The 26,560-nt window shown below is 51.6% G+C and overlaps 7 protein-coding genes across 7 annotated transcripts; 2 read left to right on the top strand and 5 right to left on the bottom strand.

Moving 5' to 3' along the window:
- Positions 1-338: 338 nt before the first annotated feature.
- Positions 339-8,419, top strand: BDV37DRAFT_285658 (type I polyketide synthase; the record flags this gene model as incomplete). Its single annotated transcript, XM_032087772.1, has 6 exons — positions 339-524; positions 584-728; positions 802-1,070; positions 1,182-2,439; positions 2,493-3,610; positions 3,665-8,419. 6 exons carry the CDS (start codon positions 339-341, stop codon positions 8,417-8,419), a joined length of 7,731 nt encoding a protein of 2,576 aa, XP_031938826.1.
- Positions 8,420-8,477: 58 nt separating this feature from the next.
- Positions 8,478-10,245, bottom strand: BDV37DRAFT_254857 (ribosome biogenesis protein LTV1). The gene is made up of 2 exons (XM_032082679.1): positions 10,140-10,245; positions 8,478-10,080 (listed from the first exon to the last, which is right to left on the bottom strand). Exons 1-2 carry the CDS (start codon positions 10,160-10,162, stop codon positions 8,643-8,645), a joined length of 1,461 nt encoding a protein of 486 aa, XP_031938825.1. The 5' UTR covers positions 10,163-10,245; the 3' UTR covers positions 8,478-8,642.
- A 168-nt stretch (positions 10,246-10,413) lies between these two features.
- On the top strand, positions 10,414-12,813 carry BDV37DRAFT_180378 (ribosome biogenesis GTPase LSG1). Its single transcript, XM_032079473.1, has one exon. The coding sequence runs from the start codon at positions 10,682-10,684 to the stop codon at positions 12,656-12,658; it is 1,977 nt and encodes a 658-aa protein (XP_031938824.1). The 5' UTR covers positions 10,414-10,681; the 3' UTR covers positions 12,659-12,813.
- Positions 12,814-12,962: 149 nt separating this feature from the next.
- Positions 12,963-14,519, bottom strand: BDV37DRAFT_285655 (acyl-CoA dehydrogenase family protein; the record flags this gene model as incomplete). The annotated part of the gene is made up of 4 exons (XM_032087771.1): positions 12,963-13,769; positions 13,836-14,048; positions 14,128-14,373; positions 14,445-14,519. 4 exons carry the CDS (start codon positions 14,517-14,519, stop codon positions 12,963-12,965), a joined length of 1,341 nt encoding a protein of 446 aa, XP_031938823.1.
- Positions 14,520-15,095: 576 nt separating this feature from the next.
- Positions 15,096-15,599, bottom strand: BDV37DRAFT_285654 (Spo12 family protein; the record flags this gene model as incomplete). The annotated part of the gene is made up of 3 exons (XM_032087770.1): positions 15,096-15,195; positions 15,295-15,384; positions 15,445-15,599. 3 exons carry the CDS (start codon positions 15,597-15,599, stop codon positions 15,096-15,098), a joined length of 345 nt encoding a protein of 114 aa, XP_031938822.1.
- Positions 15,600-15,782: 183 nt separating this feature from the next.
- Positions 15,783-19,434, bottom strand: BDV37DRAFT_180382 (Sad1/UNC domain protein). Its single transcript, XM_032079474.1, has one exon. It carries the CDS (start codon positions 18,919-18,921, stop codon positions 16,315-16,317), a length of 2,607 nt encoding a protein of 868 aa, XP_031938821.1. The 5' UTR covers positions 18,922-19,434; the 3' UTR covers positions 15,783-16,314.
- A 747-nt stretch (positions 19,435-20,181) lies between these two features.
- On the bottom strand, positions 20,182-22,083 carry BDV37DRAFT_273634 (putative serine/threonine protein kinase; the record flags this gene model as incomplete). The annotated part of the gene is made up of 1 exon (XM_032085095.1): positions 20,182-22,083. The coding sequence occupies one exon, from the start codon at positions 22,081-22,083 to the stop codon at positions 20,182-20,184; it is 1,902 nt and encodes a 633-aa protein (XP_031938820.1).
- Between the last annotated feature and the right edge of the window lie 4,477 nt (positions 22,084-26,560).

The raw sequence follows: 26,560 nt of genomic DNA, 5'->3' as shown, positions 1-26,560 counted from the left end.
TGGTCTGGCTTGCGACCAAGTCCTGCAAGTTGCAGAAAAGGAAGAAAGCAATGCGTAATACATCGCTGATTAGTCTCGTTGAGATGGGTCTATCACATTAATCACACACGTATGTGCAGTACCCCGCCTACAAAGCGATCCATGGTAGAAGAAACATTGCAGCTACTCCCCTTAACCCCACTATGCAGAGCTCAATCCTGGAGTATTGATCAACTGACAAGTCACTACTCCTATATATCCCTGTGGTAAAACACAAACTTCATAAGGGGGCGCCATTTCCTCTGTTTACTCCTGCGTCCCTTTCCCAACGACGCTGAATACCGAGATACAAAGCAACAATGTCTGATATCGGCCCCAAACCGCTCGCCATCGTCGGGTTTGCTGCCAAATTCTCCCAGGAGGCAACCAATGTGGAGAATTTCTGGGAATTCCTTCTCAAAGCCCGCCAGTCTATGACGCCGTTTCCGAAGGATAGACTGAATCTCGGTGGTTACTATCATCCAGATCCAGAACGTGCTGGAACGGTTCGTGAGCCCGATTCTACCGCAAGGGAAAGCACAGTCATCCTAATTTTAAAGGCTAGATCCATGCAAAAGGTGCACATTTCCTGGCGGAGGACCCCAATGCCTTTGATGCGGCGTTTTTCAATGTAAACAAAACCGAGGTGGCAAGCCTTGATCCTCAGCAGCGACTGGTAATGGAAAATGTGTATCATGCACTTGAGAATGGTATGTCTGTTTGATATAGGATATGTGTTATAGAATGTTCAGACTAGATACTAATCTTGATGAATTTGTCTAGCTGGTATCCCAATGGATAAGGCTGTGTCGTCTAATACGTCCGTCTTCGTTAGTGGGTTCAACAACGACCACAGGGATCGGTTGAACACAGACCCCGATATCGCTTTGAAGCATCGGCCCACGGGATCGGAAAGCTCCATGATATCTGGGCGAGTGAGCTGGTTCTATGACTTCAGAGGCCCGAGCTTGACGGTCGATACTGCATGCTCGAGCTCAATGGTTGCCTTTCATCTGGCGAACCAAAGCGTCCTAACTGGGGACAGTGATATGGTATGGCTTGCTTGTGTTTAATTATTCACTACCAGTATCTTCTTCCCCATATATATCACTGTCTTTCTTTCGTACTCTCGACATGGAGCCTCACTGATGCGGAACTACTAGGCAATTGTCAGCGGAGTAAACGTCTTCGGTGCCCTGAGCCATATTCAAGGAATGAGCTACTCAGGATTCCTCAGCCCCGACGGAAAGTGTTTCACATTCGACCATCGGGCCAACGGATACTCCAGAGGAGAGGGAGTTGGTACCGTGATCGTCAAGTCCCTCGACAAAGCTCTTGCAGACGGCGACACAATCAGGGCTGTAGTTCGCGCCACGGCCTTGAACCACGATGGCCGCACCCCCGGTCTAACGTATCCCAGTGGTGATGCCCAAGAGCGCCTCATCAGGGATATATACGCATCTGCCAGGTTGGACCCTGCCGAGACTCTCTACGTCGAGTCCCACGGCACCGGTACAACTGCCGGCGACCCCATTGAAGTACGCTCCATCGCTCGAGCTTTTGATTCCGTTGACCGCACGCAGCCGATCTATGTTGGAGCGGTGAAACCCAACATTGGCCATGTTGAAGGTGGATCGGGGATATCGGGGATAATCAAAGCAATCTTGATCCTTGAGTCTGGGGTTATTCCGCCGAATGTTAACTTCGAGAAGGTTAACCCGCTCATTCATATGGATGAGTGGAACGTTCGTTTTCCAACGGAGGTTATGCCTTGGCCTGCGTCGGGCCCTCGACGTGTGTCGGTAAATTGCTTCGGGTTGAGTGGGACCAACGCTCATTGCATTCTGGATGATGCATACCATTTTCTCCAGAGTCGGGCCCTAATTGGGAACCATAACACGCGGCCAGCTACGCCTTCAACTGAGGAGGTCACTCGGTTGGTAAATTCACGGGTCGGTGCTGAAACATCGGATGTGCAACAGGAGGACGCAAACACAAGCGACAGTGAGACCCCTAAACTTCTTCTCTTCTCCGGGTTCGACCAGGAGGCCCCCAAGCGGATCTCGACTGAGCTGCTCCCGTACATCAAGCGCCATGCCCATTCCTCAAGCTTAGATCAGACCCAGACACTCCTCGATGTGGCGTTCACGCTCTCGGAGAGAAGATCCCACTTTCGATGGAATAGTTACCTGCTCGCCGGGTCCCTGAAGGAACTTCAAGCGCAATTGGAATCCGACACAAGTCTTCCACTTGCGATCAGCGCACAGAAACCACCGAAAATTGGCTTTATTTTCACCGGACAGGGTGCGCAGTACCCCGGGATGGGCCAGCAACTGTTACAGTTTTCTGTGTTTCGGGAATCCCTCGATGCTGCCACCGCGTACCTGAAGTCGTTCCTTGGCTGTGAATGGTCGATAATTGGTAAGCTTCATAGCATGTATCCAGACACGCAGTCAACTAACCCTCTGCATCAGATGAAATCCTCAAGGATAAAGCTGCCTCGAGAATGCATGAGGCTATCATATCCCAAGGTTGCTGCACAGCCATTCAGGTGGCCTTGGTCGATCTATTGCACAGTTGGAATATCCATCCCGTTAGCGTTATTGGGCATTCCTCTGGAGAGATAACAGCTGCCTACTGCGCCGGGAAGATTTCCCGCGAGGCTGCATGGCATATCGCATATGAACGCGGACGTCTGACCTCACATATTCCCAGGAAGACGAAAGGAGCGATGCTTGCCGTTGGATTGGACGGTGTGACCCTGCAGGCCTATCTGGAACAAATCCGCAACAAGGTGCCCGGAGATTTGGTGGTGGCGTGCTTTAACAGTCCCAAAAACCACACTGTTTCCGGAGACGAGGCCTTGATAACTGCCCTGCAGAGCGCGTTGGAGGAGAAAGGCATATTTGTCCGTCGACTGAAAACCCCCAATGCTTATCACTCCCCTCATATGTTAGATATTGCCGACGATTATGCGAACGCTATGCGGGAAGCTCCACAAGGATACTACCTAAGCCAGAACGCAACTGTCCGTATGTTTTCTACCTCAACTGGGGGTGAAGTGATCGACGACCGAATCCAGGGCGAATATTGGGTGAACAACCTGATTTCTGCGGTGAAGTTCACTACAGCACTGCAATCTATGTGTCTCGCCCGTGATGGGTCTGCTCCTGATGAAGTCCTGGAGCTTGGGCCTCACTGCGCGCTTCAAAGTGCAGTGAAGGAAACCCTGATGGGACACGAATCAATTGCATATCGAGCGACTCTGAGTCGCAATGATAATACAGTAAAGACTATGTTGCACACGATTGGGGCATTGGCCGTCCGTGGAGTACAGGTCAACCTGTGTAAGGTGAACACAGGCAGGGAACCCGTCCAGCGAAGCCCAAAATTGCTGGTGGATTTCCCTCCTTACCCGTTCAAGCATGAGGAGAAGAGTCTCTATGAGAGCCGACTCACTCGTGCTATACGTTTCAGACCCTTGCCCCGGCATGACCTGCTGGGCGCACCATCTCCAGATTCCAGCCCGCTACGGTGGTCCTGGAAACATTATCTCCGGGTGACCGAGATGCCGTGGCTGAGAGACCATGTGGTAAGTCCTCTTCCTATCGAAGCCGTTTAGTATCCATATCTAAGCATTTTGAAGGTTGCCGAGAACATCGTCTTTCCCGGTGCAGGCTATATCGTGATGGCCATCGAGGCTACCCGACAAATCATGAACGGTGCCCCCCTCGACGGATTCCATGTCCGAGACGTAGCGCTCAAATCAATGCTGATTGTCCCTGATAACAAAGATGGAGTGGAAACCCTCTTCTCCCTGTCTCCGATGGATGAATCCAACGTATCGACATCCTCCATCTGGAACAAGTTCACGGTCAGCTCATACGACTTTGAGAATGACGAGTGGACCGAGAACTGTTCCGGCTACGTATCCGCGGAGTTGAAAGGCCCGCCTAGCCCCGTCACTCGCGGCCGTGAAGATACATACCAGCTTGAGACCTGGGACCTGGCGCAGAAACAAGCAGATCTGTGTCGGAGGCCCATGGATTTTGCCAGAGTATGCGACAACCTGGATTCAGTTGGCATCAAGTTCGGTCCACTGTTCCGCAACATGTCAGACGTGAAGATTGGAGGCCAGGGTGCTGGAGTTATGGCCGGCAAGATCAACATCCCCGATGTTGCTGCGGCCATGCCAAAGGGCTATACTCACCCGCATTTGATCCATCCGGCTACGCTGGACGCCGCGCTCCAGGCTGGGATCGCGGCCATCTGTGACTACACTGGCAATGGCTTGCTAAGACGAGGTAACGTCCCGGTGTTTATCAAGGACCTGTGGATATCGGCTTCTATGCCAGCTCAAGGGAGCCTGCAATGCTGCGGCAACGCGTCTTTACTGGCTCATGATATGTATACCTTCGACGGAAGGGTGTGGGATCTAGATGGGAAGAACGGTCTTATCACATTGGGAGGAGTTCGCTTAACACCTTTCCAGTCGAAGACAGACAACTCCAATGAGAAGCAGCTGTGCCACGCTATCAAATGGGGTGCCGACGCAAACTTTGCCTCCAACTTATTGTTGGGCCAGCCGATCCCGGATCGGTCGGTTTACGAGAGCCAAAAGCTCTGGTTCAGTGAACTCCAGCTGGCAGCCACCCTCTTAGGCGCTGATGCCCTAACAGAGTTAAAGACAGATAAACTGCCTGAAGCAACACCCAACCACCTGCTAAAGTTTCATGAACTGATAAAGCGCATGGTCGCGGATGTTGCTAGTGGCTCGATACCTCATGTCACATTCGAGCAATGGCAGAAATACTCCAACGATCGTATATTGAAACGGGAACTTTATGACCGAGTCGCGGGTCGCGATCTCAACGGTGCTGTTTTAGTGCGAATGGGGTCTTGTATCGCATCCTTCCTGCAAGAGGAATCGGACCCTTTGTACGTTATGTTTGGACAGGACGACCTGATGGCCCGATACTACGATTCGGACATGGAAATGGGGCCAATCCCCGAGCAGTTCGAGCAGCTTATGTCTTGCATGCGATTCACATTTTCCAATCTCAAGGTCTTAGAGGTTGGCGCAGGTACCGGCGGATTCACGGCCCGTGTGTTGAAGTCCCTACACCCTGTGAACGCAGATGGCGAGATAGAAGGGAACTGTATTGCCTCCTACGACTTCACAGATGTATCCCCGAGCTTCTTTGAAAAAGCCAAGGATCGTCTCGCGGGATGGAGTCGCATACTCAACTACAAAAAGTTGGATCTCGGGGTTGATCCCATTTCTCAGGGTTTCACAGCTGCATCCTATGACATGATTGTCGCGAGCAATGTCCTTCATGCGACTGCCAATATTCAGCAAACTCTAAAAAATATGCATCACCTGTTGAGGCCCGGTGGCAAGCTGCTGTTCCTCGAAGGCGTCCGGCAGGAAACCGTCTACAGCAATATCTCTTTCAGTGCGCTGCCTGGCTGGTGGCTTGGCCAGGAGCAGGAAAGGGAGTGGTGTCCCTATATTTCCAAAGAACAGTGGCATACTTATCTGTGCGGTTCAGGATTCTCAGGCGTAGATGTCAGCATTTCGAGCTCGCATTATCCAGAATTCAATAAGCTCGGAATCATGCTCTCAACTGCCGTCCAGCCACCTTTACTGGCCAACAGCTGCACAGTCATGGTCATTTGTACGGAGTCGGAGAGTGGTAGTGTAGGGGCCCTACTCCAGGAATATTTCAACAAGAAATTGGGCATTCCCACTTGTGCTATGCTTCATCCTAGCCAGCTTATTGATACCGATCTCAACGGGGTCGTGTGCATTTCCCTCCTGGAGCTCTACTCGCCGATCCTCGGGGATCTCGATGAAAATAGCTTTGCACAAGTGAAACATATTTTGTCTACCTGCCCCCGGATGATATGGGTTGCAGGAGCGGAAGATCCGAGAAATAGCATGGCTACTGGTTTAATACGGACCCTGCGGTGGGAGCGTGATACTCAGGACCTCAACCTGGTCACAGTAGCAGTTGACGCTCAAGTAAGCCCAACAGACGAGATACTTCGTGCCATATCTGACATATTTCAATACCAATTCGTCAACGTGGGTGGGCGGATAGAACGTGTGAATGCGGAGTATAAACTTGTCGATGGCCAGATCCAAACGAACCGGATTGTGGACAATGTCGACGCCACAGAAGCGATATACTCCCAGTTCTCAGAGCCCGAGCCAGTACCTTCCCAATGGCAGGGCATGGCGCGGTCTATTAAACTTCAAATAGGCCAGCCTGGAAGTCTGGACAGCCTCCACTGGGTGGCTGACGACGACATGTCACGACCCCTCAACCCGTCAGATATCGAGGTCGAAATCCGTGCTGTTGGGGTCAACTTCCGGGATCTCTTGACCGTGATGGGCGAGCTCCCGCAGACAACTATTGGCGGCGAAGCAGCGGGTGTGATTACACAAGTCGGGTCAGCGGTCGGTAAGTTCAGTGTAGGAGACCGAGTTGCATACTTTGGCGACCCTCGCTACGTGGGAGCTTTCCGGACGTTGGGCAGAGCCGATGAAAGTCTGGCCATGCGGATTCCGGACGAATTCGACTTCGAACAGGCAGCAAGTATGCCTGTTATCTACACAACTGTGATATACTCTCTGAGGAACGTTGCCAGGCTAGAAGAAGGAGAGTCCGTCCTTATACACGCAGGCGCCGGCGGCGTGGGCCAGGCGGCCATACAATACGCACAATTCGTCGGCGCAGAGGTGTTTGCCACCGTCTCCACCGTGGAGAAGAAGGAGCTTCTCATGAAGGAGTACAGTATCCCAGAAGACCATATCTTCTCCAGTCGTGACATGGCATTCGCTGCAGGTATCAAGAAGCTGGCACTGGGCGGTGTTGATGTGATTCTCAACTCTCTTTCCGGGGAGGCTCTTCGTCAGTCATGGGATTGCATTGCTCCGTTTGGCAGATTCATTGAGATTGGAAAGCGGGATATCCAGACTGGTGGAAAGCTCGATATGGAGCCATTCTTAAAGAATGCGGTCTTTGCGAGCGTAGACCTACTCACTGTTGCCAAGTATCGGCCCCAAGTCTTTGTGAAGCTCTATGATGAGCTTGTCAAGTTATGGAGCGAGGGCAAGATTCGGCAGCCTCGGCCAGTGACTAAATACACGTATAGCAATATCCAAGCGGGGCTACGCTCGCTTCAGCTCGGGCAGAGTGTGGGAAAGATTGTTTGCGTGCCGAGTGATGAGCAGATTCCTGTCTTGCCAGAGCCAGAAAGTCCATTTGAACTGGACTCCAACGGATCGTACATCCTGGCAGGTGGACTTGGAGGCATCGGACGCAGCATTGCATACTGGATGGCGTCTAAGGGCGGGAAACACCTCATCTTCCTGAGCCGCTCTCATGGGCTGAGCTCAGCCGCGGAAGAGATGATATCCACGCTAGAGAGCATGGGCTGTCAGCCCCATGTCTTCTGCTGTGATATCGCAGATGAACAGAAGCTAGGGGCCGTGGTGAAGGACATTCAAGCGAATTACCCCCCGATACGCGGATGTATTAACTGCTCGGTGTCTTGGGCGGATAGTGCCTTTGAAAATATGACCTACACCGAATGGGGCACGTCTATCAAATCAAAGGTTAACGGATCCTGGAATCTCCACAGCCTTCTACCGTCCAAAGGCCTCCAATTCTTTGTTATGCTATCCTCTGTTGGCGGCGTAGTTGGCAACCGAAGTCAAGCCAACTACAACGCGGGCAATACATTCCAGGATGCCTTGGCGAGACACCGTATATCGCGCGGACTTCCCGGCGCAAGCATCGATCTTGGAGCTGTTGTGTCCGTCGGCTTTATGGCGGAGAACAAAGAATATGTCAGGCATACTATGAAGATTGCCAATCATCATCGTGAGGATCAGATGCTCGCCATTATCGATTACCTACTCGATCCTCGGCGTGTTCTCACAGAGACGACTTGCCAGTTGGTCTGTGGCCTATCTACTCAGTCAGATTATGAGAAACGAGGCATCCCGGCCCCAAGGCATCTCCAGTACCCAATGTTCATGCACCTACAAGATACGATTTCTAATGAGGAGGTGCAAGGGTCGAAGACGGATCAGTACCATGTTCAAGCCTTGTTAGCAGCCGCGCGCAGCGAGATCGAAGCAGCAGATATTGTTCTGAACGGCATCCGGAAGAGGCTATCAACAATTCTTAGCATGTCTGAAAGTGACATTGATCCGTCCCGCTCCATCCGTGAGAACGGAGTAGATTCGTTGATTGAAATGGAATTCCGGACGTGGGTGTCCAAAGACCTGGGTACAACCCTAGCTACGGGAGACATGAGCGCGAAGAGTATCGCCGAGTTGAGCGTGAAGATAGCAGGATCCAGTGCGTTCACCCATTATAAAGGTTGAGATCTATGGTGTATCTGCTTGTGAGCATAGAGTGATAAACAAGGAAGACGTGTCAGAAGGTTGATTGATTCCTACCGAGTAGCCAAGTACTATGCGGTAGTTGGAAAACTTTTTAACTAGCCAAGAAAATGGACATCTATCATGCAACATAAGGGCATTGAGACCAGGACGCCAGAAACCGTAATCTAAAGAAATCGAAAGGTATCATCAATTCGTTGAAGCATTACGCCCGTCCAGAAGCTTTTCCTGGCATCTTGGCGGGACCCAATCCTTGTCGGATCTCGTCCAACATTCTGATTCCAATCGCTTCGTTACCATTCTTGCCTCTCTTTGCCTTGGCACCCTTTCGCTTCACTTGGGCGCCTGTATTGCCGTCCCAGCCCGCAAGGAAATCATCCATGACCTCATTGAAATCATGGCGGGGAGCCACAGCTACTCCGTTCGCGTCGATCAGGCTGGGGGCCTGCGACGAGGCGGTCGAAAAGCTGGTCATGCCGGTCATGCCGGTCATACCGCTGACCATGGACATGCTATCATCGTACTCATCTTCCTCGTCGAGAGCGTAGAGCGCCTCCACCCGGTCAAACCGGTCATCCAGCAGCCGGTGCCCTTCCGTCCGGGCCAGAGCGGAAGAGGTCATGGAGTAGGCCGAAGGGTTGGTGAGTGCACCTTTACGCTTCTTTCTGCGGATAGGGGTACCACCTACGGTGAAGACAGTGGAGGCAAGAGTGCTTTGTTGCTCTGAGGGCATAATACTGGGCGGTGCTGCCGGCGCAGCCTTCACTTTACCCTCCTTCTTGAACTTGGCAAACTCGCGCATCCATCCCTGGTCCTCGGGGTGCATATCTGGAGCTGGCGCATCGTGCTCAGGCAATTCACCCGACTCAACGTCTTGGGGTTCACTCTGGGCGAATTCGTTTCTCTGCGGAGGTTTGTAGTCGGTTTTGCTGGGCTGCACAGGGGCCTTCTCAGTGGCATCGGACTCCCATCCGTCATCGTCTTCCTCGTCAAACAACGTATCCTCCCAATCGCCCTGATCCATCTCCTCCGCTTGAGACGTTAATTTGCCAAACACATCCTCCTCATCGTTTTCGTCAACAAATTCCTCATCCTCAAGAGCCTCCAATACTTCCCGCAGACGGGGATCCATATCAGGCTGGAATCCCGCAATCGCATCGGGCACATTCTGCTGATCCTGGTAGGTCGGTTGCCGGACATACGATGAGGCAGTCGAACGCATATCAGATCCATAGACGCTTCCAGGCCCATACTCGCTTCTCGCATCGTCCAGAGTGACTTGTCGCAGAGCATCTTCCAGCTTCATTCCCTTAGCCTTGCCCTTGTCCTTGCTCTTGGCCTCCACGAAATATGAATCACCGGCGCCGGTGCCCAGCTCGCGCAAGTGTTGCATGTAATCATATTTGGAGTCATCGTAGAAAATACCGTAGTTCGCAGCTTCACCTTCGTTCCTCCGGACGGGCTCGGTCCCAAATTCACTGGCTAGATCCGAGAGCTTCTTGCCGCGGGCTTCGAATGTAGAGCTACCTGCTGCTGGGCCTGACACGGGGGCCAGAACACGGTCATCGGCTGAGGCATCGTGGATCAGGGGGTCATTTTGGGATCGGTGGAAAAGTTGGTATGTGGTTGCATTCTTTTTATCGCTATTTGAATTCTGTTAGCCACTGGACGGTCAATAAACCCTGTGTGGAAAGCCACATACATCCACTGCTTGCGGGGAGGCATTTTGGCGATTGCGATCGGTGTGAACAGCAGGAATGAAGATTTTCAGCCTTAGTGGGTTGATATTGTATGGACCTTGGGAGCAAAAAAATTGTGGGATGTGATAGCGTCACGTGAGGGCTTATCGGGATGCCCAACTGGTCGTCCTCAGGCAGCGAGTGGGGGATGCGCTGAGGATATTGTACGATACAAATCAAATTGCTCCATGACTACTACTGGCTATGAACTCCCTATCACGATTACTCTGTATATATTTACTGACGTACTTCTCTTGTTTCATCAACAGGGGAAAGATATGCTGAGTCAGCCATTTCTTATCTTATCGGCGGGGCTTGCCTGATTGGGCGATAGATCATCGCCAAATGGAACAAAATTAATAATTCTCTCCGTCGCTTTGCCTCTTTACATTTCCCCTCCATATCCCCCTCCTTCCTCCTTTTTTTTCCCTTCCACTCCACTATCGGAAGGTTTTATTTCAAGTTTGGTGTACTGTAAGTCGAGTCACTTCACCACACAGTCACCATGGTTCTCGCAAAGTCCAAAAACTCCGTGGGGCTGGGCAACAGCCTCATGAAGGATCGTTTCGGAAAGGGAAAGGCGTCGAACATGAAGAAAGCCTCGCACAATCAAGCCGTCGCACGGAAGGACATGAACGGAGAGACATACATCACCAATGCGAAGGAGGATGCCGCCTGGGTGAAGATGCGCAGTATCACGGAACAAGCCGCTCTCGACGAGTTCCTGAGCACCGCTGAACTGGCGGGCACCGATTTTACCGCTGAGAAGATGAACAATGTTAAGATTATTCACGCCGATCAGAAGAACCCTTATCTCCTGTCCGCGTCCGAGGAGAAATCCGCTGTGAAGAAGCACCAGAAGAACAGAGGACGACTGACCGTTCCGAGACGACCGAAGTGGGATTCGACGACGACACGGCAACAGCTCGATGTTATGGAGAGAGAGAGTTTCTTGAGCTGGCGCAGAGGACTGGCTGAGCTCCAGGAGAATCATGATTTATTGATGACCCCGTTTGAGCGGAACTTGGAAGTCTGGCGACAGCTTTGGCGTGTCATTGAACGGTCTGATCTGGTCGTGCAGATTGTCGATGCTCGAAACCCATTACATTTCCGGTCGGAGGATCTTGAGTCTTACGTGAAGGAGATTGATCCCAAGAAAGAGAACCTTCTACTGGTCAACAAGGCAGATATGCTCACTGAGAAGCAACGAGAGGCCTGGGCAGACTACTTCGATCGCAACAACATCAGCTTCCGGTTCTTTTCGGCCCAGCTAGCGAAGGAGAAAATTGAAGCACAGCTTGCGGAAGAGGGCGACAGCGAGGATGAAGAGGTTGCGGAGAAGCTGGCGGAGACAACAATCGAAGAACAGTCAACTGAGGCGCCACAGGAGGAGCATGATGGAGGATTGAAACTTCCTGGCTCGAGCAGATCCCGGAGGACGGAAATTCTCGACGTTGATGAGCTCGAAGAACTCTTCCTGTCCAACACCCCCGATACTCTTCCCGAAAACGACGACCCAGAGAACCCACGCAAGCAAAAGACCGTCATTGGTCTTGTCGGTTACCCTAACGTCGGTAAATCCAGTACAATCAACGCCCTTCTCGGAGCCAAGAAGGTCTCGGTGTCCGCTACGCCCGGTAAGACGAAGCACTTCCAGACCCTTTACCTCTCGCCGGAGATCATGCTCTGCGATTGCCCCGGTCTGGTGTTCCCCAACTTCGCCACAACCAAGGCCGACCTGGTTGTCAATGGTGTCCTGCCCATCGACCAGCAACGTGAATTCACTGGCCCAGCAACCATCATCGCTCAGCGCATCCCCAAGCATTTCCTTGAGAACGTCTACGGAGTCACCATCCATACCCGCCCCATCGAAGAAGGCGGCACCGGCATCCCCACCGGCAGCGAGCTTCTACGCGCCTATGCCCGGGCCCGTGGCTTTTCCACTCAAGGCCTGGGCCAGCCCGACGAATCCCGCGCCGCCCGATACGTCCTGAAGGACTACGTCAATGGCAAACTTCTCTTCTGCCACCCACCCCCGGTGCCAGAAGGCCAAACCCCCCTTGACCCCAATGAGTTCAACGTTGAACTCTACGACATAGCGCACCTCCCCGCGAGGCGACAAGAACAGCTCCTCAAGGCGATGCATGCCGAGCAAATGGCCGAGGACATCGACGCCGACATCCTCTCGCTGCCCAAGCAACCCGTACAAGGCTCCCGCTCCCGCAACCTCGATACTGGCTTCTTCGGCGACGCCTCGAAAGGATCTGCCGGCCGTCTCACCCTCCCGTTCAACGCCCAGTACACCGAACAAGGCCAGCAGATGCGCCAACAGCTGACCGGTCGTAAGGAGCGGCTGATGGTCGCCCTGGAACGTGGCATCGACGTAACCGAGGTCCGAGGCGGTAGCTCGAAGAAGCATTTCAAGGGCAACAAGAAGCAGGCGAAGAAGAAGCGCGCCGTCACCGCGGACGATGATTACTGATCCATCTCTGATCTGACTCGCGGGCGAGTGGATTCATGTTTGCCTGTGGTTAATGCATGGGTTCGGGTTACGCTTTGGTTTGGTTGCATTTAGAAAAAGTTCTTTATGATCTCTCGGTTTGCTTTTATGTATGTAGGGTTGGGTGTTGATGTTGATGTTCATGAATCATGACCGTTCATATTAAATGAAATCAATTTCACCGTGATAATCTTCCAGATATGTAATTTATTCATTCATTCTGTATGGGGTAGTGATGGGTTTCCTCCCCAAGTAATCCGCTGTAGACAAATTAAAATCATCCCATTTACAAATGGCTCTTCAGCTTAAGCCCACTAGCAGCCAACAACCGCTCGCCCTCAGCCCGCTGCCAGTCCAACTTCTCGATAATAGCATCCTTGCGAGCCCGGTTCTCCCTCTTGCCAAGCTGCTGCAAGTGCACCTCATCCGGACCATCGGCAATCCGCAACGTCCGGATCATGGCCCACAGGTTCGCCAACGGCGTATCCTGGCACACACCAGCGGCACCATACGCCTGCACGGCACGGTCAATGACCGTCAGCGCGGTCTGCGGGACGAGAACCTTCGCCTGGGCAATCTCCTTGAGGGCAGACTTGGCATCACCCTGATCGATCTTGATGGCAGCATTGAGGACAATGAGTCTCGCGGCGTCGACCTCAATCCGGGACTTCGCCAGCCACTCGAGGATGACTCCGTGTGCGGACAAACTCTTGCCGAAGGTCTGCTTACGCTCGTCGTTGATGCGGGCGATGAGCCACTCGATCGCCTTCTCGGCAGCTCCGATGGTGCGCATCGCGTGATGGATGCGGCCGGGACCCAGACGGCCCTGGATGATTTCGAAGCCGCGGCCCTCGCCGAGGACAATGTTGGAGACGGGGACGCGCACATCCTTGAAGCTAATGTGGCCGTGTCCGTGGGGGGCATCGTCGTAGCCGTACACAGACAGCATACGGTGCACGGTGATTCCGGGGGTGTCGGCGGGCACGAGGATGACGGATTGTTGGCGGTAGGGGTCCTTGTTGGTCGGGTCCGATTTGCCCATTACCAGGTAGATACTGCAGCGGGGGTCGCCTGCGCCGGAAGACCACCATTTCTAGAGTCTTGTTAGTGATTGATGCGAGTTGTAGGTTGGGGTGATACGTGACGTAGGGGAACGGACCGATCCATTGAGGACGTATTGATTTCCTTCGCGGCGGATGTTCAACTGGATGTTTGTCGCATCGCTGGAGGCCACCTCAGGCTCTGTCATGAGGAAGGCTGAGCGAATCTTGCCGTCCAGCAAGGGCGCCAGCCACTGCTGCTTCTGTGCTTCGTTGCCGTACTTGGCGAGGACTTCCATGTTGCCAGTGTCAGGGGCGGCGTTGTTCGTGGCCTAAAGTAGTGATCGCCTCTCATCAGCATGTTGTCGCAGATATGTCCTCCATAGAGGAGGGGTGGGGGGAGGTCTGTACCTCTGAGGCCAACTTGCTCTTTCCCAGATACTCGGCCATCAGACCGTATTCGAGGTTGCTGAATCCAGCGCCCTGGGAGAAGTGGTTCTTGGGCAGGAACATGTTCCACAGGCCTTGCTGGCGGGCCTTGGTCTTGAGGGCTTCCATGACGGCTGGGTAGGTGGCCCATCGTTGGTCACCTTCACCCAGCTGGGCCTGGAAGACCTTTTCGGCGGGGATACATTCTCTTTCGACGAATTGTTCGACCTAGATGGGTGTTGCGGGGTTAGTATTAAGTGTGAAAAGAGGATGGCTTGAGATGGTTGGAGATGGTATACCTGGTCCAAGGTCTTCTTGGCCCGTTCGCTGACGAAGGGTTGGGCAATTGGGGGAATTCGTGTAGAGGCAGACATGATGTTTTGTTGTTTTACTATGAAATCAAACTCCAAAGATAGATGCTCTGGAGAATTATCCAGGAAGAAAAGACCAGTCGAGGGCGAGATTATAAAGGAAAGAGAAGCGTCAATCATACGAGTAGTTGTGGATTGCGGAGAAGCTGTGGAGCGGAGAAGATGCCGAACTTTGGCGTTGGACCTCGGCTCAGAACCGAATAACTAATCTGCCCATATGTATGTATAAATACGAACAGAGCATCTACATAGCATCAAGCATCCAGAACATTTCTATTTCAATCATTCTTCTGACTCATCACATCACAGTTCATCGCGCTTCATCCGTCAAAGTCCCTTACGCAATTAAAAACAATTTATGACCGTAACAATGACACAGTAGTCCCAAGCCATCCCAAGACCATTAATTCCCAAATGAAAAAACCCCAATTGCCCAAAAACAAAATCAAGTAGAAGAAAATCAAGAACCAGTCCTGCTAACACCGAACCGAGCGAGAAACAACCGATAATCCTGTCCAGGTACCATCCCCAAGATCCATGCGGCCGGCGCATGAGATGCAAGGGATTCTGGAACGTCGATTACTTCGGCATCTCGGCCTCACTGGCGTTATGGTTGGCAGCAGACTGCTCGAAGTTCTTCTTGCCTAGTTTGGCGAATAGTGATTGGGGCTTGCCAGCACTGCAGCACAGGTCATTCACGTCAGCATATCAGATTCGCCAAGTTAAACAATGAAACGCCAAATACTGGATGACCAAAGGCAATAGGCAGTGGACGTACTTCTTGAAGCGCTTGCCCTTCAAGTCGCTCAATTTCTTGGAGCACGGGCTCATAATGTCATCCGAAGGCGATACATAGCTGGCTTGTTGCCTGAAACACCTGTTAGTCTACCACCTTTTTCGGTAGAAAGATCCAATCCAATCCACTCACTTGTCTCCGCTCTCCAACTTGCCCTGGAGCACTTGTCGGTGGTATTCCATTGATTCGATCTTGGCGGGGGCAGCCTTGAGCTCGTTGGCCTTCTCGGTGTTGACCAGATGAGTGTTGGTAGAGCGATCAGCAAGAGGATGCGAAGGAGACTCCATGGTAGTTGTGTGAAGTAGAGGTTATTCGTTTATATGTCTGTGGAACAGATAGAGAGGATGGTTTCTGTAGCTTCTGCTTGAAGTGGATTTTGAATGGATTCAGCGAGGGATGAAATTGGATAAGAAGCGGAAGAAATTGGCTGCAAAAGCGAAAAAGCCGCGTTGTTGATTGTTGTCATGGCAACCGCCCGAATTTTACATCATCTTCATCTCACCTTCTACACATTCATAGCATGCATATCTCCGTTCATTTCTTCGTTCAGTCATTAGGATCATTAAGTATGTTCCTCTAATTACAGAAGTTTTTCACTCGTTACAGTTCCACCTTCCACCTTCCACCGCAGAATAAACATACACACCTTTGTGGTCCTATAATACAACCATATTAGTTCTCTGCACCATTGTTACAAGTGCCCATCATTCCAAGCGACCATTACCCATACCGATAAACAATCATACTTCAAGAGGCAAATTCCTCGAGGAAGAGGGCTTCCATATCTCCCGGACAACCGTCACATCGGCGGCAGGCCAGCTGTTCCGCCAAGGAATAAATGGGCACTCAAGGATGAAATCAATGCCTCCTGGGTGACGTCAATGACATGGGCCAGTAAACAATGACTGCCACAAATGACGCGACTCGGATACACGTAGGGTCACGTAGGATGTCATCAATAAGGATAGTCAAGGCGGCTGGTCGTGTGTACTCAGTGCATATTCATCCTTCTTGTTGTATGGTGTTGCTCGCCAAAATCGGCTCGCTGCTCTCCGTAGAACCTGGAGAATCATAGTCAGATGACCCCCGTGATTCATACGATATCGGGCTCTCGACACTCGGACTTTCCTCGTCGGCAGGGTTGAGTACTGGAGGACTGCTGTGCGACCGGAAGTGGGGCGGCGCCAGGTCCGGCATGCTGACAGTATCCAGAGAAGGTGCCGGCCTTTTATCCACTTCGTCAGGGCTAGGCGGGTCGGACGTAGGTGTCGGGGGAGAGTATGCAATAGTCGGACTGAGTGGCTCTTCCTGTGAGTCTTCCGACATATTCCGCCGATGGCGCCCCGTGGGCCGGTACGACGACGTAGGTCGCGTCGAACTTGGGCTTGCCGAAGGAGAGCCGAAAAATATCGGTGACGACGAGCGCAGGCTATAGGAGCGATTCATCATATTCTGCACACGCGGAATATCAATGTACGTGCCCACCGGAACACGTGAAAAGAGGACAAGAGCGAAGCAGAAGAGGATCATAATACTCTGGATCACGGACACTCGCTTCTGAAACACCAACTCATCGGCTAGAACCCCGAGCTGGGCACTGATCGAGTGGATCTCTTGATGGTACTGGATTCGCTGGTGCTCGAATTCCAGGGCAACGCTTTTCCATACTTGATCGTACTGTTCGCGGAACTGCCTCAGCTCGTTTAAAACGGTCACGTTCAAGTTCTCCAAGAACGTGGAGGTTTTGGCCAGCTGGCGTTTCTCTACCTTGCTAAACGCATCCCGTAGGATCCGAGACTGCTCTTCAATATACAACAACGATAGAGTCGAGTTGGACTCTAGCATCTGCAGCCGTTTATTGACGGACTTAAAGAAAGACTCTTGGGTGGTAGGGTTCGAGGATGGAGGCTGCGTCCCGGAAGGCCGCACCGATTCCAAGGATATGCTGGACTCCTCCTTAGGGGAACTGACCGACTTAATCTCGGACTCATGCGTCGCATCCTGTCGCACCGTGTCTGTACCTTGTGTCATAGAAGAGGCCGAATCTGGACTCGCACCGGGAGGCCCTGTTACTTTCTGGCCGCCCACCGAGCCCTTATCCGAGGGGTCAACCCTAGAGACAGGTACTGAAGCTTCTGCACTTGGAGTAGTTTCTTCGTTCGCCTTCGGGCGGCTCTCAGTCGACTGGTTAGCCCCATCATTCCCGGCTCCAGTCGGTGCGGTGCGTATATCGCAAGTATCCACGGGTGTGGAAACGCCTTGCTGTAGAAGTCTGATAACCTCTATACCCTGATAGGAACAAGATCCCTGCGCCTCGATGATAACTGTTGGCTCAATGGCAGGTTCATCAGACACGGCCACAGTGGTTGGAGGCGGCTGTGCGATGTCTCGCACGTCAGGCTCGACAGGAAGAGGACTCGGCTCCAGCGCCTCCACAGGGGCCTCCTCATCGGCACGATTAGTGTCACCGTCGTGTTTATATTCCTCCAGCATGGTTGTTCCATGGATTCTGACCAAACTGAGAGGGCAGTAGAACTCATTCCCATAGTGTGTTAGGAACTCAATTTTCACATATCGAGCCCAGATGAGTGGGTTTTCGACTGCAAAGGCTTGAATCTCGCGGGTATTACGCGCTTCGTAGACACCTAATTCCCTCCATTGGTCGATCTTGGCCGGATACCGATCAGCGACGCTCACACGGAAGGTATGGAAGATAGAACTGAAGAACTCGTAATTGGCAAGAACGACAGTATCAACTAGAATGTCATCGCATAATTCGAGGATGAGGAATTTGTTCTTTGCGCGGCATTCATTGAGCATATAGCTGTCCTTATTCTCTACCAAGACCGATGATGACCCTTTACATTCAGGATTCGTCTTCAGTACGGTTGCTGCACAATCAAACGATGCATAATTGAACCGTTCTTTGCAAGTCGTGCCGGCGTCCTTCCCACGCGAGGCAGCCTTCCGCAGATCGGCAGACACAGAGGTCTCCGCATCTTCTGCGCTGGCCACAGCACCCGCACCAGGTATACCGGCCGTGGGCAAACTTGCTCCCCAAGACGTAGGCTTCGCCGCGTCAGACGCATCAGCGCCGAAACCACCAAAGTCAAGCTCAATCTCAGCATCTTCTCCCAATGAATCCAATGCATTATTGATCCCCGTCGGCCTTCGTCGGTCGTCTTTCCCACCCGCGTGTCTGTGTCCGCGAACATTCTCCGCCGACTGGCCCACCTTCGCCAAGTTTTGCTTTTTCCAGTCTTCGAACGAGAGGAAGTTTGAATTGTCAAGGGGAGATTCGGTGTCAAGTTCATGGTCAGGTTGTCCACTAGGGGCTGGAATCGCAGTTGTACTCGGCGCTCCCTCCGAAATGGTCACCGAAACGATCTGGTCAGGGGATCTCGGCGCGTCCTGAGTGAACCTGGGGGCGGTTCGCTCCCATCGCGATTCGACACAAATGGGCCATTGAATGAAGTCCGCTTCCACCTCGCTCCAGTGCCTTGCTAGGCATATCGCTTGCTTACTCTCGGCTGCAGCGCCCGGGATCCCAGGGAGGATCAACGCTGTCGTCAGGGATGTCCATGCCGCTGCTGCCCACGTGGGGACCATCGCGCACACTTGTGGTTTGATCGTAGTTTCGATAGTACGACAGGTGAGTCACGGCGTTAGTTAGCTATACTGGTATTGAGTCGTGGATGCATTGTCCGGGCGATATTACGACTGTGGCGATTTCCTATCGTCAACTGAGCGCAGGGAAAGGGAAAAAGTCCCGAGCTTATCGGCGTTGGGTAATCTTTGATTCTTTGTCTGCGCGGCGGGGAGGCAAGAGGACAACTGGCAATTGCACAAGGGACGTAAAATACCAAGCAAATTATCCTGTGCAATCGAAAAGTAGAATACAACAATACAGAATAAAAATCCTGTCGAGAGAGATGTTGAAGCTTGAGAAGTGACATCTGCGCATGGCGGTCTGTCTGTAGCGCTCGTGACCGCCTCGCGTCACCGCCGATCGTTGGGAAATGAAATTACATTGATTGCGCCAACTACGTACTACTAGCAATAGTAAACACGAAGACCACTTCGTCCAAGTATACTGGAACTCCCATGAATCTACTACTACGAATACTAGAAACGGACAAGTCCACGAGAATCACTTTTGGGTTTGTATTTCCACCATGATGTAGATAATCGTTCACTTCACACCCATTCCGCTATCCCCAGCTAAACTACAGTACAAAGAATCCAGTCCAGTACATCATCCACCTGGGTCAGACCGGGACGTGAGCGCAGAAAGATCGATATCCCGTCTCTCGTAGGCTTTCTTTCTGGATTTGTCGTTGAAGAGTGCCCTTTCCCCGTCATATTGCTTCTGCCTTTGCGCCGCCGTCCTATCACCATCACATTGAACCATTTTGTTGAGAAATATAATATTCGAACAGTTTGAAAGTGGAGGAAGAAAAAGAATAGCAAAATCAAACAAGCGTAAAGACTCCCCAAAAACCTTCCGGTTGTGAGTTGATGAGTCACTTTTGAACTGCTTGCCACCACCAGTAGTTATATTATACAGGAGTAAAAAAAGAAGAAACAAAGAACATATTGGGCCGCTTTGATGTCACACACAAAGTGTCTATAAAAGCCTGGAAAATAATAAAGTCATGTCGACGCAGGGCCCGGCGCAACATGACGGAGTGGAGAAATGCAAAATTGGTTTGAAGAGTTTAAGATAAAAAAAAGAAAACGCAAAGAACACTGAGCAAGCAAAAAGGTAAGGTGGTCGGTAGTTTCTTGGTCGTGATGTAATTAGATTCTATAGGGCAACACGATGTAAGGGACGCGGAGCGCAGCCAAAAGTAATGACATTGTTGGCGCTTACAGGTGGAGGTCGTGCCAGCCACCAACCAGGTCAAGGTCTTCATCGATGCTTCCATCATAGCCGCTTGCCGGCTTGGTATATGTAAGCTTGGAGGACTCCACAGCATCGCGACGCCACCCCTTCTCCAGGAATGGGCGACGGCGACGTTCTGGAGAGACAGGTTCCTTCTTCGCCCAGGATCCATAGTCGAACCCTGACGAGCCCAGACCCCAGTCTTTCCGCCAGGCCATGTTGTTCAAAAACTTCTTCTGCTTGAAGGACACCTCGGCCGGCTTGTAATTCCGTCGACGGTCACCCAAAGCGGCCCATTTATCCAGGTTCGACTTCTTCGATGAACTTTGTGGAGAAGTAGGTGCCGACTTGGATGTGGCGTTCTCGTCGTGGAGTGGCTGTACAGGAATGGCACGGGCCTCGGCGGTGGGAACTGCCTCGTCCTGTAACTGGATATTGAGCATTGATGTAGTTACATCCTGAAGAACGCTGGAAGGGCCAACGAGCTCAGGACTACTACTGTCATGGCTCCAGCTACGAGAGTTCTGCTCACGTCGTTGCTGCAACTCAGTCTCTTCGCTTTCCAGTTCCTCGTCCTCATCCCACAGGTCACTCCAGCTCTTGGAAATTTGGTCTTCCTTCTTCTTACCGAATACCATGGAAAGGGAAGGCAGAGGCTTGGGTGGTTGGCTGGGCAAAGACCCTGTGATGGTGACAGGGTCGGACAGGGGTGGGAAGCGGGGCTCAATCTTTTTGAACGCGGTCGAGCGGTATGAGTCACCCAAAGCAGACTCCATAACAGAAGCCATGGACGGAGTACCCTGGTGAACAGAAAACCAGGAAGTACCAGCCGTCTCCGATGGTGGGAAAAGATCCTCGTCGTAGCTGTCGTCGGGAATTGCGGACAACTTCCGGATATCCTGGGGCGGACTGTACTGAAGGGCTTTGGCCCAAGGGAACGAGTCGCCTTGGTTGACGAAGGGGCTCTGGATCGAAGGGGTGCGAAGAGGCTCGCGATTGGCGCTGGCAGGTACCATTTCACGGTCATCCGTGCAGAAGTCATCGAGACCCTCGTCATCAATGGTAAAGGTGACAGTCCGGAGGATCGCATCACGGATGCCAGAGAGCGAGCGCTTGTTAGGGTCGATGGCCAGTGCAAGTCGCAGAATCTCAAAAGTATCTTGAGACATGTTCGGGAAGATGTCGAACAGAGATTGGCGGTCCCGAACATAGTCGGCGAACAAGATATCGGATTCGGTTGGCGTTGCGAAGGGGTTTCTAGCGAAGAGGACATTGAGCAAGCAGATACCAACGGCCCAGATATCAGCCTTGGCAGGAGAGTATCCTGTGGTAGCCGGGTCGTATTGCTCAGGTGCCATGTAACGATCGCTTCCCACGCAGGCCTCATAGCACCAGGCTTCGCCAGTTGCTAGACCTAAATCGCCCAATTTCATGCAACCATCCTGCATCAAGAAGATATTCTCAGGCTTGATGTCACGGTGATATAGACTTTTGGCATGCATGAACTCGACAGCGCTCACTAATTGCAGCATGAAATCCCGTACATGCTCGGTTTCCAAGGGACCACGGTTGAGTCTGATTGCCTCATAGAGATCGCCATTCGCACAGTATTCCAAGACGAGATACATGTGGGTCTCGGTCTCGAACGAGTGAATGAGGTTGACAATGTTCGGATGATATCCGAGACGACGATGGCAAAAGAGCTCATCGAAACGATCATCAGGCATTGCCCCTTTCACCATGCACTTGACAGCAACATCCTGGCCAGTCTTCATATCATATGCGAGGAAGACCATGCCAAAAGAGCCATGGTTCAGGGGAGCAACGGTGCGGAAGCGCCCATCCAGGAGCTGCCCCTCAACGAAGCTGTTAGGGAGGTACGACATGGTCGAGTGATGATCGAAACAGTAAAAAAGTGATCGGAGATTAGAAGGAAACACAATTGCAGGTCTGTCGACGGAAAAGACCTGCCTCGCGGGACGAGATTTCAACAGAGCGGGCGGGCAACGAAGATTGGATAGAACAAAGCGAACCAATAGTCAAGAATTGTAATGCCGGCCCAATGAATCGTAACGGAGAAAACCCAAGAGAAGAGATCAAAAAGGAAAAAAGAATTTGAGTATAAGATAATCGAACAGTGGAGTGTCGGTTTAGGAGATCATATAAATATGAGATGAGACAAAAGGAAATAGACGAGGACGAGTCAGCGCAGAGCGCAAGTCAAAGCAACCCAAAGGAAATTGACAACGCTAGGAAAGTTGTAGAGACTGTTATGGGTTCATCTGTATATCGTTTCAGTGATGTGGGCGAAGCCGAAAGTCAACTAAGTATGGCGATAAAGAGAGTGTGTTGAAGAGAAAGACGACGTCCGGCGGATGGACGAGAAAACGAATCAAATAAGATGGAAGATGGAAGTGAAGAAGACGAGCAAGAGCAAATCAAAACGCTGCGTGATATCGTAAATGCCAGATGTATAAACAGTTGTCGTTATTAAAGACCTTCGAACACCAGGTTGAAGGACAAGGGCGGTCGTGACTCAGGGGAGGGGTCAGAATGAAGTATGACGCTATAGACTCATAGGATGACTGAGCAACAAAATAGTCCTGGATTGGCAGGAGATTGATATATAGAGGCGCTGAAGCTCAGGACAACTGGTACCAGGCGTCTTCAGATTTCCCTAGGTTGGGCAAATTGAAGAACCGAATACCAGCAACCGGCTCAGGTTGCGAACGGTGGAGTCTAGGACAACGAAGTCGTCGGTCTGAGTCTTGCAAGTCGACGCCCTCACACGTAGTCTCAATGTAGGTAAGATGAAACGTAGCAGTACTCCGGTCGGCAGATTGGAGAGAGTCGTGGGTCCGAAGTACCTTACACGTTGGCTTGAGAATGAGTCACCCGAGGTGTTCGGCAGGGCAGGCACAGGACAGTGGCACTACAATATCGAGTTGGATTGGACTGAGGCACGAAACTTGGGCAGTAGATCGAATTAGGAGCTGACACTGATATAGTCTGGAGCTTTGAAACCTAATATGCTCTTGCTGCAACGAGGAGGCGAGTAGGGACGTCCGAGGACACTCGGGAGATTGGCGATAACGGGTGGCGACGGAAGCTGTGTTGGGAGACGATGGAGAAGGGAGAAGGAGCAATGTGCAGAGGAGCGACGGACGGGATGCAGAGTAGGAGGAGAGGAAAGACGGGTGATAGGAGGGAGGAAGAGGAAGAGAAGAAGGAAAGAGGAAGATGGTTCGGTAGGTATAGGCGGACGGTGATGAGTGAGTCGAGGTGAGCGGATCAAGTTGACAGCAGGAGCGATAGGGATGGATGGATAAGGAGGTCCGGATGATAACCAGAGGGGGGGGGGCGAAACAGTCAGTCAAATGGGACCGGCAGTCGGAACCTTTTACATCTCTGTAGGAGGGTGGAGGGCAGGCCAATCCACTCCCTGCCAGAAACTGGGCGAACGAGCGAGAACCTGACGGAGCGCTTTTGCTGACTGGGTAGTCGGACTAACACGGTGGAGTCCGATCAGTCAATGACTACAATTCGTTACCGTACCAATACCTCGTCCGAATGGTCCCCCAACAATAAGGTACTGCCAAGTTCCCCCCAATGCTGCCCAGCAGTAAAGAAAAGGTCCTTCAGTACCTCGTGGTATCGATACGTGCGATCTTCGTCGGCCCACCAACCTTTTCGATGGATGCAGGTCGAGCAGAAGACGCGGCTAGACTGTTTCCGGCGCGTAGGCTCCACACCCCCCTGAATGAATCATACTTCTGATGGCAGAACGGATATCGCTGCATCCCCCCAAATGTTTCCCATTATCTTTATTATCATCATCATCACTTTCGGTGTCGTGGATGAGTATCTACCTTCCCTTCTCTATTTTTTTTGGTGTCCCTTCCACCTCCCCCCACCTCCCCATTCCATTGTAAGAGAAAAAGGTATGGTATGTATGGCTCAGACATCTGTTACACCCAGTAATTTACCAGTTTTTCAGTTCAATTATTCCCGATCGCGTCAGAGATGACGAAGAATCCCAACGAAATTAGTTATTAGTAATATTCTTAATTCTTGATGATGGAAGACCATTCCTGGCTGCCTTTGTGACAAGGCATTCATTCCCGTTTCCCATTGTTGTCCTTACAATCCACCCGCTGTCATGATGGCTGGCATTGAGAATTGCATCAAATGAAGCTCGTTCCGTCATTCCTGCGAACTATTCAATTGCCCGAGTGATCGTTGCCGAATATGTTATCTAACCCAATATGAGCATTGATAGCATATCAACCTACTGCGCAGTCCAACAACCCATGCGACTTTTGATGCGCTAGTTCAAAGTTTATGAGGCCTTAATTGAAAAATTAAAGACTTAGCACGGGACATAGCGTGGCATAAGTTCCAGCCTGTCCAAAGTTAATACGACATGTGTGCTCAAGCTGCTACCTAATTGCATCAATAAGGCAGACGGGGAGCAATAAGGTCGGGAGATAATACTACTCGTTAGGACAGATATTACAGGCAGCCGCCCGAGCATCGAAGCGGCATGGGACGTGGTCCGTCCTGTGCCGACTAAGGCCAAGTTCCTGCAGGTCCAGACCAGGGTCCTCCCCCCCTCCGTCTCCATCGTTATGCAGTGTAGTGGTCAGTTCCTGATACCATTCATAGCAATACTACCCACCGGGACCAGTGACAAAAAATAGAAGACCTTGGGTAATGAGAACGCCCGCGACCCTATCGGATGGAGGTTCCTTTCCTCCTCCGTCCTCGGCCGCGAAGGGGATTGGAAATGCGTAACGGGAGATGCTCCACATGGGTGATGATGAATGATACATCATCATCATTGCTTCCATTTTCGATTTTGCCTCGCCCCGAAGGCGGAGCAACGGTGGCGGTAACGCTACTCCATTTTCGGATCCTCACACTGCCGCTAATGCCGATCGGGACCAATGATGAATGGCCGAGTTGGCACTATTCCCAGGCTGCATGACGCCAGCACAATGTGGTGGCCTGGTGGCCAATAATGGCAGCATCCGCTCCCTCGACAAGGAAAAAGAAAATAAAATAAAATCCCGGGGCAGCTTCGACGATGATCATTGTGGATAGCGTGTATGGGGAAGATGAAATGGTTGCAGGTTTATTTTTTAGAATGGTGGTGATGATGATGAATAATTTTTTGTACTACGGATGTACCTGTGCCTCCCTTCGAGTTTATTTTGTTTTCGTTTCTTTTTTCTGAATTTTCTGTTTGTCATTTAACGAACGGGAAACTTTTGTTTGCTCTATTAGGTCTAATTTTTCAGATCAATTCTCTCTCCGAGGTTTACAAGGTTTGACACGCTCATGGTTCATCCGATCTTGGTCCCAGGGAAAAGCCGATGAATGAACCACACATGCTTTCTCTTGTGTTGCCCGGCGGAAGAGTCGCGATCCAACCACTGAATGTCCCGTATTCTCCTCCACGCGGGAGACCTTCTCCAGTGCGTAGTAAACGACTTGAGCAACTGGAACGGCCCTTGACCCAGTTTTGCGGGGATTTGATTGTGTGTCCTTGACGTTTCGTTTCAGGATGGAGTATCTATTAAGACAGGAGGCGGGGAAGGGGAATGGGGAGATGAACGTATGATGTAGCACAGCTCGAATGACACGAATGCCCTCGAGGGAGATTGACGTTTCGACGACCCCGTGGCTGGCATGGCATGCTTACTTACTCCATACTATGAAGTGACTAAGGAACATGCCAGCCTACATGTTTGGCGGTGAGGGCGAAGAAAACGCTGCAGCCGCTTGACCGCCTCGTCGAGTGTGTCTGTAAGGTTTGTCCTTGCAGGAGAGTGGTTGCGTGTCTCAACTGCCTGTGTGCACTTCATAAAAGACCTCAACTATGAATTGGTCAAGGGTCGGGGTGGCATCGTCCACGGGTCCTCAAGGATAATGGTTCTACCCCATCCGGATGCGCTCGATTGGCCTCAGGTCATGCCCTGGTGAGGATCACGCGATCGATCCTCGCAAAGATCCCCAACATCCCTTCCGAGGACCGGTTGTTGTTGGTCAGCCCAACGAAGTACCGGTACGCTCCCATCAACACTACTACTTCCTACTAATTCCTACGACTTGGACTCGTGACGCTCCTAGTGGAAAGATTTATAAAAGGTGTTCTTTGACCTTCGATTGAGTTGCGTTCTGGATTGACCCGCGGGGATATCTTCCGTGCTTTCCATCCATCTCATTTGTTCTACAATGAGCTCACTGTAATCTGGCCACCTCATCATCACAAATCGGTGGCAGGTGTGGATGATTACCCTTTCATGGATCAATGGTTCAACTCCCCTGATTGGCGTGAATGAGCTGGATAGATTTAGACGG

This window comes from Aspergillus pseudonomiae, assembly GCF_009193645.1.
Source record: "Aspergillus pseudonomiae strain CBS 119388 unplaced genomic scaffold BDV37scaffold_63, whole genome shotgun sequence".
Taxonomy (NCBI): Eukaryota; Fungi; Ascomycota; class Eurotiomycetes; order Eurotiales; family Aspergillaceae; genus Aspergillus; species Aspergillus pseudonomiae.
The sequence above is the reverse complement of the archived record's forward strand: the minus strand, read 5'-3'. Positions and strand labels throughout refer to the sequence as shown.